We start from the raw sequence: 23,363 nt of genomic DNA on the forward strand, positions 1-23,363 counted from the left end.
ATCTCCCCCTCCCACCCCCTTCCCATATTCTAAGGCTATAATTAGGTTATGACATTCCTATAAAAGCTATGAATTAGTTTCAAAGTAGGGCTGTGTACATTGGATACTTTTTCTTCCATTCTTGAGATACTTTGCTAAGAAGAACATTTCCAATTCCATCCATATAAACATAAAGGAGGTAAAATCTCCATCCTTCTTTAGGGCTGGATAGTATTCCATGGTGTACATGTACCATAATTTATTGATCCATTCATGGGTCGATGGACATTTGGGCTTCTTCCATGACCTAGCAATTATGAATTGGGCTCAATAAACATTCTAATACTAATATCTTTGTTGTAATTTGATTTTTGGTCTTCTGGATATGTACCTAATAAAGGAATTGCAGGATCAAATGGCAGGCCTATTTTTAGTTCTCTCAGTGTTCTCCAGATGTCTTTTCAAAAGGAATGAATTAATTTGCATTCTCACCAGTAGTGTAGAAGTGTTCCCTTTTCTCCACATCCACACCAACATCTCTGGTTTTGGGATTTTGTGATATGGGCTAATCTTACTGGGGTTAGGTGGTACCTCAAAGTAATTTTGATTTGCATTTCTCTGATGATTAAGGATGGAGAGCACTTTTTCATATATGTATAGGCCATGTGCCTCTCTTCTTTAGAGAAATTTCTATTCAAGTCCCTTGCCCACCTTCTTCTAATATTTTTATAGTTTCATGTCTTAAGTTTAAATCTTTAATCTAGTGAGAGTCTATCTTAGTTAATGGTGAAAGGTGTGGGTCCAGTTTCAGTCTTTTACAGGTCACCAGCCAGTTCACCCAACACCATTTGTTAGATAGGGAATCTTTTCCCCACTCAATGTTTTTAATTGGCTGGTCAAAGATCAAATAATGGTAAGTAGCTGGATTCATCTCTTGATTCTCTATTCTGTTCCTTACATCTACCTCTCTGTTTTTTTGCCAGTACCATGCTGTTTTGATCACTATTGATTTATAGTATAGTCTGAGGTCTGGTAGTGCAATTCCTCCTGCTTTGTTTTTATTTCTGAGTAATGTCTTGGATATTAGAGGATTTTTCTGATTCCATATAAAATGAAGTATTATTTTTTCGAGATCTTTAAAGTGTGACAGTGGAGCTTTAATAGGGATTTTGCATTAAAATTATATATTGCTTTGGATAATATGGACATTTTAACAATGTTGATTCTTCCCAGGCATGAGCAAGGTATGTTTTTCCATTTGTTAACATCTTCAGCTATTTCTTTTCTTAGAGTTTCATAATTCTCTTTATAGAGATCTTTCACCAGCCTCTTTCTTGTGCTGGGCTTTCCTCCAGCCCTTTCCCAGGCCTTATACTCAAGAGCAGGTGTCCTCAAACTACGGCCCACGGGCCACATGCAGCCTGCCAAGGACATTTATCTGGCCCATTGGGTGTTTTTGCCGCCGCTGCCTGTCCTGCTTAGCAGTCAACTCGTCCTGGGGCTCGCAGTCTGACCCTCTAACGGTCTGAGGGACAGTGAAGTCGCCCCCTCTTTAAAAAGTTTGAGGACCCCTGCTCAAGAGAGCTCACAGGGAGCCTAGTTGGGGATGCACAAGGATGAACTTACAACCACTCTGGTGTGGGTAGTTCTGGGACCTGAAAAGCGTAGCCGTCATCTAGGTTAAATCATACCCCAGTAAAGCAGACTGCTTGAGAGCCTAACAGGCACCCTTTGAAAGGAATAATTATGAAGACCCAATTTAATGCACCAAAGGAATAATTCACTGAAAACTGACTTAGTGTTGTTACCCTAGGACATGCAAGAGCCAAATTATTCACAACAATGATCAAAGACCAATTTTCCCCTTTCAACATTTTCATTTATTTACAAAAAGCTTCTATAAATGGGGATTGTAATTTTAGCCCTTGGTCAGAGGCTCTGGTTTGAAAGGGTGGAGGTGGGAAATTGGCTGAGAGAGATCCTGCCGCCAGATAGCAGCTGTCTCTGAGCAAAGGGAGTAAGCAGCATTTTCAATGATTCATTTTTTTAAGGGTGACTTTAATGTTTAATACAGTCAGAATAAAATCCCTAAAAGGGAGGTTAGTTTTCAAAGAAAAACAGCAAGTCAAAAAAAAAAAAAAAAAAGAAAGAAAGAAAAAACAGCCTCCTTTCTGAACACGTGCTTACATTTTGTGGCACTTTTGTTGAAAGCCTGAGTTTCAGGTGACCTGTTCTCTGTCCAGAGAGCTTCACGGGCCCTCTCGATCACAGGGTTAAAGGGCCAATAACTGTGCAGCTTCCCAGGAGCCTGAAAGCACAGATGCCCTGTGGCCGCCACAGATAGATAAATAGTGAGGGAGACCTCTCCAGCAGTGACTCCAGAACTAATTAGCTAACAAGGCGTGTAATTAGATTAATGCACGTGATCTAAGAGCTGATGATGTGCTTTTGGGGGACAGTGGAAATAAAGGAGCTGAGACGAAAGCTTTACATTGGGGAGTTCCAAATTATTATTCCCATCAGAAATGGTGAACAGCGAGGGTGTTAGCTCCTGCTGGTTTACCTGCCACCAGTGTTGCTTTATAACTCCTCTCAGTTGTGGGAAGATTTCTTTTTCCCCCTCCTTTCCATAGCAAGGTGAGAGGCTCTTCCACTATGTACTTGGCATGCCATGTAGCCAGGCTGGTCCTAACCTAATAGACTCATTATTCCTGGAAGGATCCCTCTACCTTCCCTCTGTCCCTCCTTTGGCCCAGTGAGAGAGAAAGACTGACACATTTGAAGCTTGCTAAGTGCCCTCCAACTCCCCGGGCACAGGTTCTGCCATATAGAGTCCTTGCCACCTGTAGTGTTGAGTTGTGTCCCTCCTCTCTGACCGCAGGGACCCCACTAAGGCAGACTGTACCTCTCACCCCCACGCATTCCCTACTTCTCATTCATTCCTTCACCTCTGTCTGAGGTAATGCTGCCCTGTTGGTCCTCAAGTGTCAAATTTGCGCAGTTTCTGGGGTGAAATATTGCTGAGGCCACCGAAGGCATTTCTCAGTGAGCCTCTGACAGTTTGCTAATTAATATGATTTTGGTTATTGCATTCTATGTTGAAGCTGGACCAATTTCCCAGGGGTGGACAGTCAGACATTAATCCACTAAACCAACTAAATTACTTGTGTGTGTGAGAGAAGACGATTTCATCACGAGTATTTTCCTGGGGGTTGACATATCACTTTGCAGGCTGTGGGCTTTGAAGAACACTCTCTCGTCTGATGACGGGAGAGCCTGGATTCCTGATAGAAAAGTTATATGATTAAGATGCCCCAAGATACCTCTAAGCTGTAAACACATGCTTAGAGCTGTTTGCATATTACTGGGAGGCCATGAAACTGGGGAAAAATTAGCCAGTGCTATCTTCTGTGAGGCCGAATAGAAGCTGATCTAGAAAGCGTGGCTTTTTGCTTCTCCACATCACAACTGTCTTTTTGCCCACAGAGCCATGGGAGCTTACCTTTGAAACATTAGCTGTTCATCCTAGTAATTGCTCCATCCTCTAATTTAATGAAAACCCATTAAACCGAAACAATAATTAAAATGAGACATCATCTCTGTAGGAGGTTTGCATATTAAAATCACTGTGAATTTCAATGCAGGCAGATTTTTATTCTTGAAAAACAGCATTTGAAGCAACATGGAGAAATGATTTATAATGAGTAATCATAAATTAGACAGCTTGGCAATGGAACATAATGCCCTACTGTTTACTAGTGAATCTGAGTAGATGTGGCAAGGTCGAGGCCAACACAGCATTTCAAATGTCTCTTTCGTGCCTGAGCATTAGGGCTGCAGAAAAGGGTGCTAATTATAATTATGTCAGCCCACCACTCCAAACTTTTTAAGCAGGCTGGAGGTTGTATCCCCAATATGTGGGGCAGTTTAGACTGTTGGAGGGGGATGTCCCTTAGTTAGGAGAGACCACGTATTGGAGTGGATTGGAGAAGGTTCATAATTCTCTCATGTTGGGGATTAGAGAAACCAGGCAGAAATATATAGAAAGAGCTGCATAGTTGAAGTCAGAGAACACGTTTCTGCTGCTTGCTAGAGGTGGGATTTTGGCTCTTCCCACTTATCTTTTACAAATCAAAGAGTCTTCATCTTTAAAGTGAGGCCATGAGGCAGGGTGAGGTGCCTCACACTTGTAATCCTACCACTTCAGGAGGCCACGGTGGGTGGTGTACCTGAGTTCAGGAGTTCCATACCAGCCTAAGTAAGAGCAAGACCCTGTCTCTACTAAAAATAGAAAAACTGTATGGTCCCTCCAGACTTGCTGGTTCAGCAGGCCAGGTTTTCCTCCCACACCCCTTGGGGGAAAAAAAACAACAACAAACCAGAAGAACTAGCCAGGCATTGTGGTGGGTGCCTATAGTCCCAGCTACTTGGGAGGCTGAGGCAGGAGGATCCCTCCAACCCAGGAGTTTGAGGTTGCTGTGAACTAGGACACCATGGCATTCTATTCAGAGCACACAGTGAGACTTGCTCTTAAAAAAGTGAGGCTATTAGCACCTATGCAACGGGTTTTCATGAGTATGAAATATGGTCATGTGTATGCACATGCTTGGAAAATTTTAAAGCTCAGACTTTAGTGTGTAGATTTATGGGTTGTCTTTTCAAAGCTTCTCCGAAATGTCCTCAGGGAGTGCACTCGCTCTCTATTAGGCATTTCTCATTATTCTCTCATTCATTCCTTACTGAGCCCTGAAAGCGAGTGTTACAGGTGAGGCAACTCATGAATAAAGAAAGGAAACTGAGTTGAGCTGGGATTCAAGCACAGGTTTGCCTGAGATGTTTGCCGAGGGGCACTGGGGCCTTGCGGTTGGCCTGAGACAGATGCGAGTTTGGATTCCAGCTAGAATTCTTAGTAAAGTGCTGCTTTGTACCTCATCTATAACACAGAGATAGTAATACTGACATCACAAGGCTATTGTGAGAACTAAATTATTACAATTAAAGTCCATAGCATGGCATCCAGCAAAAAGGAAAAATTGGGCACTGTTTAGATGTTGGCTGGTTGGACCCAGATTGGAATAGTTAGAAGCAACATGGACTCTGCTCAGTTTTCAATTTTTTTTTTTTTTTTAAACAGAAGAATTAGAACTGACCACTAATCATGCCTCCAACCGTGGCTGGCAGCCCCTGCTCACTTGCCAGATGCCCTCCTCCCGGGACACAGTCATAACCAACCACACGCTGGGCCTTTACTTTAGTCCGGCTGCAGCACCAGGGCTCCCATGTCATGGTGGTTGGTGGCACAGGTTGGTCCTTCACCCACCCAGTGGGGCCTAGGGCTTGCCCTGATTGTATTCCAACTACGCTAACAATTGTCATGTGCTTCTTATGTGGCAGACAGTGTTTTGGGAGTTTGATCTTTATACTGTCCCCATGGAGCAGGTATAATTTTATTCCCACTTTACGGATGATGAAGCTGAGGCACAGAGAGATTAACTTGCCCAAGGTCACACCTCTAATAAGAGGTGAAGGTGGAGTATGAACCGAGCAGCCAGGCTTCAGAGTCTGAGCAGTTAACCATGATCAGGTCCCTGCTGAGACCCTCTCTGCTCCTGCTCCAGACTGTGATGCCCTGTAAGCACTGACACTCTTTTAACGTCTCTGGGCTGAGCACCTGAACCCCCATTCATTTATGTGTGTGTCTGTATCATTAGACACTTAGCCCCCTGTGGATAGAAGATGTGTCTTGGTCAGTTTTATATCCACAGTGCCTGCTTCAGAGGGTGCTCAGGAAAGATTTTTACAGTAAAGAATGAATGGATGGATGGATGATGAATTAGAAGAGGGTAGGGGCAAGGCGTGCCCTCATGTCCTTCGAAGAGTCTGGACAGCACCCCTTGCTGGCAGCAATGTTCTTACCTGCACCCACAAACACTTGGTGCATTGATTTTTGTGTGCGATAGAGTAAGAACACCCTTGGGCTTTTGACCATCCGTGTGGATTAAAATGACACGAGGGGGCTTGGCTGCCAGTTACTGTCAAATATACCTGCTGTCCTCCCTGACTTAAGAGCAGTTAGGTGCCTGAAAGCCAGGTGACTGGTGCTTATTTTGTTTGGTAGGATGCCCTTCTCGTTTCTCCCCTGTTTCTATAGTGTACTCTTATACTTTACCATAAAAATTGTTATTTCTGTACGTAACTCCTACAGAAGATTTGAAAAAGTCAGACCTGTGGGAAGAAGAAAAGCTTTGCCCATGTGGCTCCCAGCTGCTAACATTTTGATCAAAGGCTATTCCTATCTGTCCATTATGCATCACTAAATAAATTTTCTATATACTGGATATAATGCTGTACACACAATGTGTACCTGCTTGACACCATTGCCTGGAGAGTTCCTATGTTATTTTGATACCTTTGTTGTTATTAGGTTACACATAAGTTCCCACTGGGTGCCTTTATCCTCATTTACTTAACCACTCTCCACTGTTGGATAGCTTCTTGGCTGAACAAGGCCTTCTTCATCATATTACAAAAATCTTAGCATCAGTCGTTGGCTTTTGTTTTCTTGACTTGTAATTCAGATGGAGCTGGAATTCATATTTTTAACCTTTCCTTTTATTCCCGTGTTTCTAACTGAGGCAGGGGCAGAGGGGAGGGGATGACAGGCATCCTGAGCACTGGTGGATCACAGTGGCAGTGCGGAGACAGTGGCTATACTTTGTTAATTTCTTGATTTTCCTTACTAGTACTGTCAAACATTCATAAGACGAGCTCAGCTGCCTTACAGTGCCTGTTTCATTAGTAAAATTATGGGGGTACCGGAATCTCTTGATTGAGTCACATAGTAATTATAAAAAATTGATTAATACCATGTGTCCCAGGATTCCTTAGGTTTGGTCCCCTATTGGAGGAGTTGGGGATGCTACGCTAGCTTTATTATTCCTTAGGCAGCTCAGTTTTACAAAATGCTCCTTTTTTCAACAGGTTTGGGTTATACTTGAGTGTCTTTTATAAACCTCTTTTCTTATACTACATAAGTGTGTTGGGTATTATGGTCCAGATATTGGAGTCAAGGTATAATTCATTAATGCAACCAACACTTGAGGCCCTTTTATGGTTGGTACAGAGAAAGGAGGGAAAGAAGAGAGAGGTTGCTGTGGCTGGGGATGTACCAGGTGGGGACGAACATGGTCCCTGGAGAAGGGAACGGGGGCTGTGGTATCGGGTTGTAGGAGTGAGGTCGTGGGAGAGAGAACAGAGAGGGGCATGACAGACAAGCAAGGCACCAGGTGAATGCTGTGCAGTGTCACAGTGGACTTCGCTAGGGCAAGAGTCAATTTCATGTCCACTGCCTGCCGTGTGACCTTGGCCAAACCCTTAAATGTCACTGGGCCTGAGTGTTTTCACCTGTAAAAGGGAGATACTTACCTCGTACGGCATGTACACATAGATTGTTCAGTTGTTGATTCAATAAATACTAGGTGAATACGAAGTACCAGGCACTGGTTATATGATGGGGATTTGTCCCTCTTCCCCGTGCGCCAAGTGCTGAGACCACACATATTGGCAAATACTGGATGAAATACAGTGAGAAGTGCAGGTCCTGGAACCAGCTTGCCAGATTGGAATCGCAGCCATAACTTCCTTGCCCAGTGTCCTTTAGGACATTTCTGTAAGCCTTTGTTTTCTCATCTATAAAGTAGGCGCAATAATAATAATGCCTCCCCCTAAAGTTATTGTAAGTGAGAGAACATGTGCATCTCCATTCGGGGGCCAAACCTAACCCTAACCCTGACCCGTGTTCAGCCCTACACTTGGCACTGAAATAAGAGGCCCCTGTTTGCTTTTTGTTGTCCTGGCTGCTGGAGCTGAGAGTGTAATGAAATGTTATTATGAACTTGTTAGTCGAGATGGAAATTCCTTGCACATCAGCTGGGAGTCTCCTGGTGCCCCCACTACTTTCTGCTTGTGATTTCTGCTTTTTTGAAAGCTGCTTGGATCGATAACATCTGACATTCTCAAGGAAGAGCCGTAAAGACCTAACAGTGGATCGAGGGCCTCCCTCCCATCTTCCCACGCCAGGAATTGCCCCTGTGGATGGCAGTTCTGAATGGAAAAGTTTCCTCTGCACTTAGAAATGTGAAGCCAACCGCCATTTTACATGAACAAGCGTTGCTTTACCTTCTGGGGCCATTCTTATCCTGAGCTTAAGGGGGGCCCGGACTAGAAGGATGTGCCATGTTAGTATCCGGAGTTTGCCGTGTTTGGAGGTGCTCAGTGTTGTTTAAATGTTGCCTGAATTCTCCGTCAGTGGAGGTGGAGGCAGGCTGTAATGGTGTGCTGGTTTTTACATATTTCTGGCTGCTACTGCTCTTGCTACCCAAGTTCACCGATCCCAGCTGATGCAGCAGTGGGATTTTGCTTTGTGCTAATCTGGTACAGTCAGGGACCTCAGAATTACCTCCAATTTTCTATTAAGTAGATGCTTTCCCCGCTAAACTTTTGGTGAGAGAGAGGCTTGCAGAGAAAGAAAAATGCCAGGGTGATGTGAAACACGTGAGTACTCACATGCGCATGGTGACCCTGGAGTGAATGCCCGGTTCTCCCTCTCCTGCCAGGTAAATGCTTAGTCATCTTTTTAGAGTCAGGTTCAATGATACGTCCTCTATGGTGTCATTCCCCATCTCCATGGGCTTCCTGTGTTTTTCTGTGCACTGTTCTACCCTAGAACTGTCATCACAAGGAAAACGTCTTGCTTAGCATCTATCCTGCAAGGCAGGATAACTATTTTTACTTTCATTTCCCCAGTGCCAAACGTGGGGCTTGGCACAAGGGAAGCACAGGTGCATGCTTGTAGAAACTCACCGTCATCCTTACTCTGTACGTCAGGGAAGAGGGAAATGGAATTGCTTCTATTGGAGACAGAGTAGGTATTTTCCATCTTCTCTGAACACTTTTTGTGCTGATGTTTAATCATCATATTAGCATTTCTAGTCTTTCTTAAAAAATAATTAGGTAGAGCTATTTTATCCTAGGGAAGAAAAAGCACGTAACCCTTGCTGCTGAGTTAGCACTTCTTAACTAGATCATGCAAAGCCTCTGACTATTCGGAATGCCATTCTCCCCCTACCTCTTGAAAATGTGAAACGTTCACTTTAAGTGGTGGTTGTGTAGGAAATTACCTTGATGCACTGGTAGTTTCCGAGTACACTCCCATAGGTCATGACACGTAAAGTCTCACAAAGAGACCAAATTCAGATACATCACCCTCCCCCCACCCCCTGGCTTATTCAATCAATCTAAAATACTTAGGGGGAAGCAGGAGGAAGAGCTGGAGTAGGTGAACACGTGTAGGACCAGGGAAGGGCTAGCCCACCGATTCTTGAGTTATGCATCACTCAGGTGTCCAGTTTTCTCTCTTAGGTGCATCAGCTTCCCTGATGATGGTTTGGTTATGAAGGCTGGAGCTGAGGTTAACAAAAAGGGGGGTGTTCAGCAGATGAGCAGCTCTAGGAACCGGCTCCAGAAACTGCTCATCCGCTGACCTCCCCTTTTGGAAATACTCAGGGGCAAGTAATCCTGGCCAAGCTGTAATTCACCAGTTAATTAGGTGAGTGGTGGTGGGTCTTATTAGCCTTTCTTAGGGACAGTACACATGGGTCTAGAATGGGAACTAAATGGATGTCAGCAGTGGGTGTTGGTTTTCGGGATGACATCGCTGCCATTCTGAAGGTGGTGTGATTTGTACATGGTGATTTGTGACTGGGTCCTCCCACCCCATTCAGTTTGTAAGTAACACTCCTATTCAGTCCTTTTCATCTGTGTTCAACACACTTACGTGCTGTTTATTCGATCTATGTTTAACACGTTTCACAGGCTTCTAACTTGCTATCTGTATTTAACACTTCTTAGGAGCTTTCTCCATCCCATTTGTTTTTCTTGTTCTCTCTCGCAGAACCGAATATTCTTAATCTGGCAAACTTTATAGTCGTCGACTGTGGAAGCATAATGTTCTCTATAGGTTCTCCTAATTGGTTTCCATTGGTTGCTCTTTCAGTGCTAGGAAAAAAGGAGGCTGCTGCAAAGTAGGTGACATATCACTATTTTCAGTAATTGACAACTTTATGTTTTATGTTGGTTTGAGAAACCAGCAGAGGAGAAAAATGATAGAATCTGGATGTTTTATAGAGGGAAAGTAACCACAGTACCCTCTTTTGCTATGTGACTAGGAGCAGGATCGAGTGATTAACAGAAATGAAATGTTGGGATTTGGGAAGAACTAGGAGATCATGGCATTCCTTCCTCTCAATATTCAGTGGGAGGTTCGGAGCGTCGTCTCTTATCTGAAGTCACACAGTGAGGGATCTGCAAAACTCAGAGTAGTCTCGGTCTTTGGAAACCTTGTCCAGTGTTGTACAAAGACGTAGAATTACTTTCTTATAGTTTTTTTAGCAGCTGAATTCTGATAAATGTTTACTTGAAAGGGTTTTTCTGAAAATGAGAAGGTAAAGTCTCCAAGTATCAAAATAGATGTTTCCTGCATTTCACCGTGGTAAGTGCGCTTTACTTCAGTGTGCCAATCATTTATGAAGAGAAATGAGAAAAGCCAGCATAAAAAAAATTCTGTTTCCTCCGAGGACTGAGTGGGCAGAGCGCAGTGGGCCTGGATCAGACCATCAGGTGAGGTGTTCTGCAAAGAGGAAGAGCTTATTGATCACCGAATGTCATTTAAAAAAAAGTTGATAGCCATTGGCATTTGAGAAAGACCCTTTTATCCTCCTGGTCTTTCAAATGATATTGTACTATATTCCGACTGTCACATATGTGGTTCCTTGAAATAACATCATACATGAGGAAAATAAGTGGAAAATACATTAATTAATTTAATACGTCTTTATGGGACCCTGTTTTGTACCAGACAAAGAACTGTGGTTACCACAATGAATACAGACATATGTCTGCCCTCATGGAACTTACAGGCTAGTGGGGAAAGAAAGAAAATACCATGAAGTGAGATCATGGTAGGAAGGAAATAAATGAATCACAACACCTATCTTAGGATACGTTATAGGGAGAAAATAACCAGGGTGGCGTGGGAGAGAGACCTTAAGGGAAAGGCAGCTTTGGAGAGAGTGGCCAGGAGGTTGCATTCGCAGTGAGAGCTGAAGGAGGAGACGTCAGGCACATGAAGGGGTAGGAGAGAGAAGAGAGGGTGGGAAGAGGGAAGACACAAAGACAGGAGGAAGGAGTGTTTTAGTGTGCTCCTCTGGCTATGGGGAGAAGAGTATGACATGGATTGGAGAAGGCAAGAACCCATTTGGGCGTGATTCTGCAGGCCATGCTAAGGAGACTCATTTTATCCTATAAAGCCATTGGAGCATTTTAACCAGGAGGCTGGAATGATTCAGACTTATGCTTTAAAAAGAGCACTTTGGTTGCTGTGTGGAGAATGGGGAACAGGGAAGAGGAGGCAGTGTGGAGGCAGGGAGACCATTTAGGAAACCACTGGAGGTGTCTTAGGGAGCAAGGATGGTGGCTCGAGGGAGAGTGGTAAGACTGGAGTTGGGAAGAAGATTCTAGATCTGGGAGCCCACAGGACTTGCTTTTAGATTAGGTGTCAAGACTGGAAAAGGGGAAGAATCAAAACATCAGCTTCCATTTTTTTTTGGCTTGATGAACAAGGTGTTCCTGGGGAACTCCGAGAAAATGGAGAGTTGGGGGAGAAAGCATCCATTGTGGGCACTTAGGCTTTGAAATGCTTAGTAGGCATTCACATGGAGTTGTTAAGTAGGAAATTGTATATATTTGTATATATTCTGCTGCTTAAGAGAGAGGGTTGCAGATATAGATTTTGAGGCCAATGATGACTGGCCATGGGGTTAGATAGTATCACTCAGGAGAATTGAGCGAGAGGTGAGGATACCTGATGTGTGTGATTCATACCCACTTCCTCCAGCAGGCATTGGAGACCAGTCATGCTCTTTTCTTTGGGCCCACGTTTCAGAATCTCGAAACGAGCTCTTCAGGCAGCCACTACCAATCAGTAGATTCCTAATTGTTCAGTAAAGAAGGAAAAAGGGAAACATATAAATTAATCTCAAGTCAAATATTTTTTCTGACACTAAATTTTTAGGTGGAATTTATTAGGAGGATCTTTGCCTAGCAGTAATGATGATAAAAAATGATATTAACCAACATTTGCTAATACTCAGTAGTTCACAGAGTGACTTGCTCATACACTTCATAGGTTTTGAATACTGTCCTGGGAAGTCTGTGACTGGGATTTTGAAGTAAGCATGGAAGCATTCTTTAATGGTTATCTCTTATCTCAGCCCTTGACAAAAGCTGACAAAAGACCACTTACCAGTAAAGTAGTGAAGGCCGTTCTTTCTTTGGGCAAAATAGCAGAGTTTTGTACAGGTAGGTTTTACGGTGGGGGAAAGGCCTACCTGGGTTGGGTGCCTCCACCGAAGAGAGCCAACTTTGCTTCCTGCCATCTGTAGCCTGCCCTCTTACGGCTGGAAAAACACTGGTGCTGTTCTTTTCTGTGCCATGAACCTGAAGCAGCAGTTCAAAGACTTATAGAAGAGTAAGGTGGGAAGTCTCTAGATCAGCAGGTCACAGCCCACAGGAACTGTATTAAAGGGCCGTGGCATTAGGAAGATTGAGAACCACTGCTCTACATCTCCACACCCTCGTTAGGCAGATGGGAAGACTGAGTCTCCAAAATTCAGGGTTCTTTCCTTTCTAGAAGTCGCTCTTCAGGATGAGATTCTTCGGGGTCCCCGTACAAGTCTGGGATGTGGCATGGGTCATCCGTCCTTTGACATTCTATGTTTTTCAAAGGCTTCTCGTGTCATCCTGAAGAAGTAACCTGGTGGTTATCATACAGTCAGAGGAAGGGGTCAGGATTTGCGAGGGGACCACCAAACACCCCATTTATCATCCTCTGAATAATTTTCTCTAACGCTGCTCCCTTAGTGGCCTTTTCTGATGCCAGGAAGTGTAGTATAAAATAAGGAGATAACAAACACCTAGTTTATCATGACACAAGTGCGTCTAAGGATGGAGTGATGGATGTGTCTCATTATGCTGAGGGTGGAGAAAGAAACATTCTCACCCAGGGGCAGGCTTAGCTGGGCTCACACCTCTAGGCCTGCTGAATTGGCCTCGACTTCAATAAATATTTCACGAGGAAAATCACCCGTTGCCTGTTTATGGAGAAATTCCAGGCACGCTTATGGATCACAAACATGCCTTGTATTTATTCTTTAAGCAATGGCAGAGTTGTCTGGCATTATTCACGCTGGTAAATGTCTGCTAGGTACAAGGCAAGGACAGGTTTCCTATACGCATTGTGGGAGAAGGAAGCCGGGTCCGTGGGGAGAGTGAAATTGGAGGCCGCCGAAGTAGCAGGTGGGTCTTATTAGACCCGAGATTCTCTGATTTTGGACCCTCCTTTTTCGGACTGCCTCTTGCCCTATTTACAGCAATTTAATCTGTTTGCAGCAAAACTGAATTGCTCAGTGTCCTGTCAAAATTCCTGTGAGAAAATCACCGTCTGGCCAACTGTGAACTTGTCAGAGTGACAAGTGGGCCTGGTGACGGAGCATTTCTGGGATTTGCATTGAATGAATGCAGCTGGAGGGAGCAGTGGATGGGGCCTCCAAATGAAAACTATTGACAGGAGGGGGAACAGGAAAAGGGCAATCTGGATCTTCTGGACAGGACATTTTATTTTATTTTTTTAGCATGTGGTTTTATTTTTTATTTATTTTATTTTATTATTATTTTTAATTTTTTTAATTTTTTATTTCTTCTAGCATAACTGTGTACATTAATGCAATCATGGGGTACAGTGTGCTGTTTTCATATACATTTTGAAGTACTCTCATCAAACCGGTTAACATAACCTTCATGTCATTTTCTTAGTTATTGAGTTAAGACATTCATACTCTGCTTTTAGAAAGATGCACTTGTACCCTTGTAAGATAAACCAGAGAGGTGACCCCACCAATCACTCTCCCTCCCCCATCCACCTTTTTTATTTTTTTTAAATTATTTTTTATTAAATCATAACTGCACATTGATGCATTTATGGGGTTCGGGGTACGGCTCTGATATACAATGTGAAATGCTTACATTGAACTAAGTAACACACCCATCACCATTATACTCATTTCTACATCGTTTTGAAAAGGACCCTTGCATTGGACGTGACAGTTTAACTGGGGCTCTTTCTTCTTTTTCCTTCTGCATTTCTTCTCTATCTTCTTCCTCCCCACTTTTCTCCCCTCCCTCTTCTCTACTGTTTCTCCTGCTCTTCCTTCTTGACTCCTAGATACAGAAAGAGAGATCCACGCAGCCCCTCACGTGAGTGAGAAATTAATTCAGCTCTTCCGGAACAAGAGCGAATTCACGCTTTTGGCCACTGTACAGCAGAAGCCGTCGACTTCAGGAGTAATACTGTCCATTCGAGAACTGGAACACAGGTAAGAAGGTTCTTTCTCCTTTTGGAAGTCTCCTCAGAGTTAATGGACTATACAAAATGCCTTAGAATTTAGAGATTAAAGCCCCATGGAAACATGTAGCTAGCACGGTCCTTGTTTCTGTTGAACATATCAGTGGATTTCCTTTGCAGTAAGCGTTTGCTTGGGGCAAAGTAGCTTTCTGATTTGCCCTCCAAGGGCCACTCATGAGGCACTTTCTTGTCTGTCTTCTGTTAGACTTCATATAGAACTGTAGTCTATCCATCATGTTTAGGCCATCAAGCAAATTAATTACAATATGGAATGACCTTCAACAAGCATGTATTGTGTATTTATGTGGAATTATTAAGGTGAACAGTACAGCATTTATTTTATTATTATTATTATTTTATTAAATCATAGCTGGGTACATTAATGCAGTCATGGGGTCCAGTGTGCTGGTTTTACATACAATGTGAAATATTTTCACCAAACTGGTTAACATAGCCTTCATGGCATTTTCTTAGTTATTGTGTTAAGACATTTGTATTCTACATTTAGAAAGATTCACATGTGCCCTTGTAAGATGGACCATAGGTGTGGTCCCACCAATCACCCTCCAGTGACAGCGTTTTTATTTCAAGGATTATATAAGCTAGTAAGGAAGATAGACCAGTATCAGAAGGTACTGTAGATGCAAAGATAGAAGATTGTATTTGGGGAAGAAAGGTAAGAGGGATCAATTCTACTAAGGGTGGTTGCAGCCAAGAAAGGTTTCAGAAAAGGAAAGTGGCTGTTTAAAGGACAAAAAAGTAAATAGCTATTTGCCAGGCTGAATGGAGACGAGGAAAAGTGAGTAAATATTTGATAGGCTGAATGGGAAAGAGTAAGGGACGGAAAGAACAACATTCCAAAAAGCAGTTACTGTGATTTTTAAGAAGGTCATTTGTGTGGCTAAGTGGTTGGAACATAGATGTTTGTGTGTGGGAAGGATGAGAGCTTGTGCTGGGCACTGAGGGGTGGTAACAGAGGGAGGTAGAAGCCACATCATTGCAAAATTTGAATCTTGCGTTGAAAACTTAGACCAAAGTCCCCATAGGTAGTGGGTTTTAAATTTCAGAAAGATCACTTTATTATTGAGTTGAACATTGTTTATAGAGGGCTTTAATTTTGAGGAAGACCACTCTGTTATGGAACTCTTTAAGTAATATGAAATTTTCTGAGATCTCATTTCTGGAATGAAAATGGCCCGGCAGATCCCAGAAAAGCATAGCAGGAGCAAGACTCCTCTTTATACTCTTCATCTTTCCTAATGTTTCATTTTTTATAATTGAAATTCTTTGAGGATTTGGGAGTATGTTACTCATCATTGCTCTGATTACATTATCGAAAAAGCTATCCTTTAATCTCAGTGTCTTATAATAACAAACATTTATTTCTTGCTCTCAGAAATACCCCTAAGCAATAATTATTAGGTAACCTAAACCATTTTAATCTTTTAATATCAGCTTCCTCTACATTAGTCCATTGAAAATATTTATGAAGCACCTGCTCTGTTCTAGGGGCTGTGCCAAGTTTTGTAGGGAAATCAAAGGAACAAAATCGTCTAAGGATTTACATAGAGTTTTTGCAACGTGGGAAGCAAGGCATGACCACATGAAAAGCTAAAGAATGAAAAATAGCTAATAATAAGTGAATAATAGTGTTCTGAGGGAGTGTGTAACTAATTTTGAAATTATATCAGGGTGGGACATTCACTGAATTTGGTACATTAGGTCAGTGGTTAAGGAAAATCACACAAAAAGAATGACTATCTTGAAGACTGGGCAGCGTCCAGCAGGGCAGGGAAGAAGGGTATATGAAGCAGTGGCAGAAACGTGTGCAGTGACAGAGGTGAGGAAATGTAAGGAAATGTAATTTGGGGGCCAGTGCACATAGTGATTTTCCTGGAGCGGAGGGTCTTTCCAGGCAGACTTTTGGAAGCTGTGAAAATCATCTGCTGTCTCTTTTTAATGGTTAAAGTTTGCTCTTAGCCTCAAAAGGATGTGATAGATTCTGATCCTTTAGGGCAGTGGTTTTTAACCTTCCTAAGGCCGCAATATATTTTCATTGTTACCAAGGAGTCTTGACCCACAGGTTGAGAACCACTGCTTTAGGGGGATGTTCTCAGTATTATAAGCTGGCTGTTTCTGGGTCTATGAGAGTTAGAAGTTACTTCAAAGATGTAACTTTGAAGTATAGTAGGCGAAGGTGCATGTCTTCATTTTCCAATGGTTGTATGTCAAGCCAGTTGTCAGCTTCACATCATGGAAAGGCTATGTCCATGCCCCCTCGGCCTTGTGGGGTTGGATGTGACGGCCTCCTTGGTATGAGGGCCATATATATGCCTAAGAGTATAATGTAGATCTTCAAATATTCTCAATAAAAGCAGAGAAGAGCTTCCCACAGCAGGTAAGAAGCATGTGGAATGGCTGCTATCACAGTAGGTAGAGCACAGGCTTCAGGGTCTGACTAATGGAGGTTAGAGTTCCAATTCTAGCTTCATGACACTAGCTATTTAATGTTTTGGAATCTCTGTTTCCTCATCTGTAAAATGTGGATAATAACCTATTTTGCAGGGTTGCTGTAAGGATGTAAAAATGTAGTACATGGTAAGTGTCTGTCTCTTAACATGTATAGATTTCTTTTTTTTGTTTGAGTATGTCTTTAAACTATATGTTGGGTTTCTCTTTTGGATCTTTCACAAAACTCTTACTTTAGGAAAGGTTTTCACCACATAGAGTCCTCTGAGGCTGCTTTCTCTTATATCCTAGTAGATTTCTAACCTGAGGATGATCAGAGAAAGAGTCATCTGATCAGTTTTCATTGTAATAGAAACCCTCAGATCTTGAGTCATAAACTAAATATGAAGGCCTAGAAACTAGATTGCCTCCCTCTCTGGGTTTCGTGGTGCTCTGCTCTGTGTTGGTGTAGTCTAATCAAGGGAAGCTCTGTAGGACTGTGGATCTGTGCCTTGATTGTGGATAACACAGCAGACCCAGTTTCTACTTTTAAAGACATGAAATCTAGTTAAGGAGACCAGGAATGCAAGATGATAGCTGGAAAGTAATATGTAATAGTACATATTTAGGAATTAGGCTATTTATCATAAACCCCCCACATGGTTTTCATCTGTAGTAAGTGAGAATCTTTCAGTATTTTCAGGTTGCTCTTATTATTTATCAGGATAACAGTGTTAGGGGAGCAAATTGTCCTATAAATATTTGGTATGGATATTTGGCCAGCGATGTAACATGACCAAGGATTTAGGACTCTTCTTTATTCAATAGTAGAGGATCCAGGTACGGGTGTTCAACTTTTTTTTTTTTCTCTGCTACACATTGGAAAAATAAGAGTTGTCTAAACTAGAAAGAAAAAAATAAAGGGCCATGGATACTTTTCATGATATCTGACACCGCAAACAAAGTCCTGACAAAGTCTGCATGAATCCTGCGGGCCACACGTTGGACACCTCTGTGAGATGGAAAGTCGGACACCTAGGTTCTTCTTATAGTTCTCTCTTATTGTTTTTGATCATGGCACTTATAATTAAAGTGAATTAAATATGTATTTACCAAAATTTGGATATGATGAGCAATTTAGATTCCTAGTTTTTTATTTGTCTACTTCAGTAGTTTTTAGTTTATTCACAGAAATAAACTAAAAGACACACACAGCTCATCACCACAGGATTTTCATTACCCCCCAGATAAATCTCACACCTTTAAGGCTGTTAACTAAATTTCCCTGTACTCCCCTTGGTCTTAGGTCATCACTAACCTAGTTTCTTGCAATATAGATTTACTTTTTCTGGTCATGTCATCTAAGTGAAACCATACACTATGTGGTCCTTTGTGACTGGCTTCTCTCACTTAGAATAATGTTCTCAAGGTTCATTCATGTTGCAGCTCCTGTCAGTAGTTCTTTTATTTTTTTGCATAATAATGTTACATTGTTTGACTATAACACATTATATTTATCCATTCATTAGTTAGTGGATATTTGAATTATTTCCACTTTTTGTGTGTTATGAACAATGCTGCTATGAACATTCATGATCAAGATTTTGTGTGAACATATGTTTTCCTTTTCTTGGGTATATGCCTAGGAGTAGAATCCCGGGATTGGGTGGAAACTCTATATTTAACTGAGGAACCGCCAGACTGTTTTCCAAAATGACTGCACCATTTTACATCCCCACTAGCAGTGAGCAGGGTTTTAATTTCTCCACATCTTTGTCATCTTTGTCTACTAGTTATTATCTTTCTTTTTGATTATAGTCATCCTAATGAGTTGCATTTGCCTGATGGCAAATGATGTTGATTATCCTTTCATGTGCCTATTGGCCATTTGTGTATCTTCTTTGGGGAAATGTCTATTCAGATCATTTGTCCAGTTTTAATTAGGTTATTTGTCCTTTTATAATTGATTTGTAGTAATTCATAATAGTATAGATATATGTCTTTTGTCAGATATATAATGTACAGTTTTTTCTCCATTCTGTGAGTGGTATTTTCATTTTCTTGGTAGTGTTCTTTAAGCAACAAGGTTTAAAATTGGATAATGTTCACTTTGTTTTTTTCATTCGCTGTTTGTGTTTTTGGTGTCATATCTAAGAAACTATTGCCTAATCAAGGCCATGATGATTTGCTCCCACAATTTCTTCTAAAAGTTTTATAAATTTAGCACTTAACATTTAGCTCTTTTGCAAATGAATATTCAGTTTTCTCATTACTATTTTTGACTGTTGTTCTTCCCCCGGTGAATTTCTTGGCACCCTAGTTGAAGACCAATTGACCATAAATGTGAAGGTTTATTTCTGGACTCTCATTTCTTTTTTCGATTCTTTTCTTTTCTTTTTCTTTTGAGACAGAGTCTCAAGCTGTCACCTGGGTAGAGTGCTGTAGTGTCACAGCTCATAGCAACCTCAAACTCTTGGGCTCAAGTGATTCTCTTGCCTCAGCCTCCCAATTAGCTGGGACTATAGGCACCTGCCACAATGCCCAGCTATTTTTTTTGTTGCAGCTGTCATTGTTGTTTTAGCTGGTCGGGGCCGGGTTGGAACCCGCCAGCCTCAGTATATGTGGCTGCGCCCTACCCATTGAGTTATGGGTGCCACCTGGACTCTCATTTCTATTTCATTGATCTCTATGTCTATTCATAAGGAAGCACTGTTTTGGTTACTATCGCTTTGTAGTAAATTTGGAAATTAGAAAGTATGAGTCTCTCAAATTTGTTCCTCTTTTCAAGATTGTTTTGGTTATTTTCCGTCTGATTTTCCATATGAATTTTAGGACCAGTTTGTCAATTTCTGCAAAGAAGTTGGGATTTTAATAAAGAGTGTGCTGAATCTGGAAATCAACTTGGGCTGAGCATTGCCATCACAATAATATCAAATTATCTGATTGATGAATATGGAGTATCTTTCTGTTTATTTAGGTGTTCTTTAATTTCTTTCAATGTGGTTATTTTTTTTTTTTGTTTTTAGAGTATAAATTTTTCAAGAGTATGAAACATTTGATGGAGTATCTTTCTATTTATTTAGGTGTTCTTTAATTTCTTTCAAAAATTTGATGAATATGGAGTATCTTTCTATTTATTTAGGTGTTCTTTAATTTTTTTCAATGTGTTTTTTTTTTAATTTATTCCCAAGTATTTCATTCTTTTTTGATGCTATTGTTAATGGAATTATTAGTTTTATTTTCTGATTGATCATTGCTACTGTATATGTTCATAGACATACTATTGATTTTTGGATATTTATATTCTGCAAACTTGTTAACCTCATTTATTAGTTCTGAGAGATTTTTGGTGAATTGCTTAGGATTTTTCCATTCAAGATTATGTTATCTGCAAATAAAGATAACTTTATTTCCCCCTCTCCTACCTGGATGCTTTTTATTTCCTATGCTCCCCTAATTGCCCAGTCTGGAACTTTCAGTTCAGTGTCGAGTGGAAGTGGTGACAGTGGACAGCCTTGTGTTGTTCCTGATCTTAAAGGGAAAGCTCCCAGTTTCACCAGGATGTATGTTAGCTGTGAGGTTTTATAGATGGTGTTAATAGTTTGGAGAAGTTCTCTTCTTTTTTTTGTGTTTTTTTTTTTGGTAGGCTGGGACTGGGTTTGAACCTGCCACCTCTGGCATATGGGGCCAGCACCCTACTCCTTTGAGCCACAGGCACCGCCCCTCTTCTTTTTGTGGATGTGCCTTATCAGTTGAGGAAGTTCCTTTCTCTTCCTAGGTTGTTCAGTGTTCCTATTATGAAGAAACAATTTAATTTCTATTAAATTTCTTCACATGCTATTTCTACATTCCTTCATGATAATGTGGCTTTTATCCTTTATTCTATTGGTGTTATATATGATACTAATTTATTTTTGGCTTGCATTCCTTGGATAAATTTTACTTTGTTATGCTGTGTAATCCTTTGTGTATATTATAGATTTGATTTCATGGTATCTCATTGAAGGTTTTCATATCTACATGTATATTCACAAGGGAAATAATGATCTGCAGGGTTTTTTTCTTTTGATGTTTTATTCTAGTTTTGGCGTCAGAGTTTTAGCTGATTTTTAAGCTATGTGGAATAGCTTTTTAAAAGGTAACATTTGCAGAATGCATACCATGTATCACAAATTAATTTTTTGAAGATGATCCCTTTCTATTCATCAGGTAGAAAATTTTATAATTAGAAAATATTGAAAATTTTCCATTATCAATTTTTAATATTTGTACTAGCTATTTCTTTTTCATGTTTTATGATATTGGCTAGAATCACCACAGCAGTGGAGAATAACATGTAGGCAGATTCAAAGTCTTCATTAAAGTCAAGAATATAGCTGACAAGTCTTTTTTCTTTCTAGCATTAGTATGTTCCTTTTATCTATTTAATATAGTATCTTGTAATAGCTTCTAATCTGTATCTCTAACTATTCATCTAGTCATCATGTAAAGGAAATTTGTTTTATTCCTAATTTACTTATTTATTCTAGGCACTGTGCTAGAGCTTTTCCTTTTTTAATATTTAGGATATTAAACCTAACATATGATTAGGTTCCATTGTTTGCATTTGTAAGGTTAAGTCCAAGTATTTTATTCCAAGTGTTTATTGAAAGACTAAAAAATCAGGCACAGCTATTAAATTGTATTCAACATCTCTGAAGTGTGTATTTTGTGATACAATTTTTTAGTCTCCCCCTTTCATCTACGAACATAAGAAATTATATTAATGGAATGCATAATGTTGATATGTTTGAAATTCTAGAATGAACTTAACATTAACTGATGTTTTATTTAGAATTTTTGCCTCATTAAATAAGAGTAGTTGTAGCAATACAGGTATTAATAAAAACAGTGGTAGCATCTAACATTAATTTGGGGCATTGATAAATGCTAGGCATTGTTTTAAACACTTTGGACTCATTAAACACAGTTTAACTCACTAGTAAATAAGATACAATAGATTTTTCTGTGTTTGTGAGTTAATTTGAGGCTTCTTGAATTTTTTATGCTCTGGACTTGTTTAAAACACATAGGCCATGCCATTTTTATAAATGTTTCTGTTAGAATGAGCCTGAAAATTATTAGATGTAAATAATTAGGTATGAACATATGAAAAGTAAAGAAAATCTTTTGATGGACTGAAAAGTACGGAAAATTTTGAGCCTGATAATTTCTTTTGAGGGAAAATGATAAATCTTTTATTATGGAAAATGTTCATTTTCCATTTTTATTATAGTATGGTCTATCTAATTAATTTTAAGCTCATCTTTGGATCAATTTATGTTTTTTAGAAAATCCTATATTTCATTGAGTTGGCTTTTTTGGGCAAATAGTGGTCTTAATGGTTTCTTTCACTTAATAAAATTTTTATATTTGTGATTTTTATCTTCTATCATTTCTAATATGAAATATATGTGTTTTACTCTTTTCTTGGTCAGGCTCATGATGGGATCACGTTATTTATTGGTCTTTTAAATGAAATAGTTCTTAGTTTTATTGATCAAGTCTACAGTTTTTCATTTCAAATTTATTGATTTCTGCTTCTTACCCTCTTTTGAATCATCTTATTGGTATTTTTACTAACTTCTTCAATGTTCAGTTCATTTATTTTCTGTTTACTAGTGAAATCGCTGAAGGCTTTATAGTATTTTCTTGTGAGTATTGCTTTGAATACAGCTCACTGGTCTTGCTAGACACTGTGTTAATTTTCTGTACTTTTCTACAGTTCTTCATTGCAGTTTAACTTCCTCTCTGACCCTAGAGAAGTATTAAAAATTCTAGAGATACTATATTAAAAATATTTAATGGGTAATATCTGGTTTGATTGTTGAATTTGCTAATTTTTCTTGTGATCTTTCTCAGGCTCAATATTTTTAATTTTAGGGGGTAAATATTTATTTATTTATTTTAAAGAGTCTCACTTTGTCACTTTCAGTAGAGTGCTATGGCATTATGGCTCACAGCAACCTCAAATTCTTGGGCTCAAGTGATCCTCTTGCGTCAGCCTCCCAAGTAGCAGGTACTATAGACACCCTCCACAGCAACCAACTGTTTTTAAAGATGGGGGTCTTGCTCTTGCTCAGGCTGGTCTTGAACTCCTGAGCTCAAGGAATCCTTAGCCTCCTAGAGTACTAGGATTACAGGAGTAAGCCATCATGCCCGGCCTTAGGGAGCACATTTTAAATCCATGGGTGATTTTTAAAGGTGTATAGATAATACACAGGCACACAACTTTATATTTAACACATTTAAGTTGTGTTATTTAATGTCTTTGTGTATTTCTTGCTTGCTCTGAGAAAGATAGGTTAACAGCTTCTATTGTAATTATAATTTTGTTATCGTCTTTATGGATAGGATTAAGGGTCAGGTCTGGAAAAAT

General features: G+C 40.3%; 1 protein-coding gene across 3 annotated transcripts in view; it reads left to right on the top strand.

Moving 5' to 3' along the window:
• The window catches only part of NELL1 (neural EGFL like 1), an 821,103-nt gene that overhangs the window by 61,319 nt on the left and 736,421 nt on the right, over positions 1-23,363 (top strand). For all 3 annotated transcript variants that reach the window (XM_003781182.2, XM_003781183.2, XM_003781184.2), the window contains exon 3: positions 14,318-14,468. In XM_003781182.2, coding sequence (XP_003781230.1) covers positions 14,318-14,468 — 151 coding nt within the window. The remainder of the gene's footprint in view (positions 1-14,317; positions 14,469-23,363) is intronic.

Source organism: Otolemur garnettii, unplaced genomic scaffold (genome assembly GCF_000181295.1).
Source record: "Otolemur garnettii isolate 467f Iridium unplaced genomic scaffold, OtoGar3 scaffold00001, whole genome shotgun sequence".
Lineage (NCBI taxonomy): Eukaryota > Metazoa > Chordata > Mammalia > Primates > Galagidae > Otolemur > Otolemur garnettii.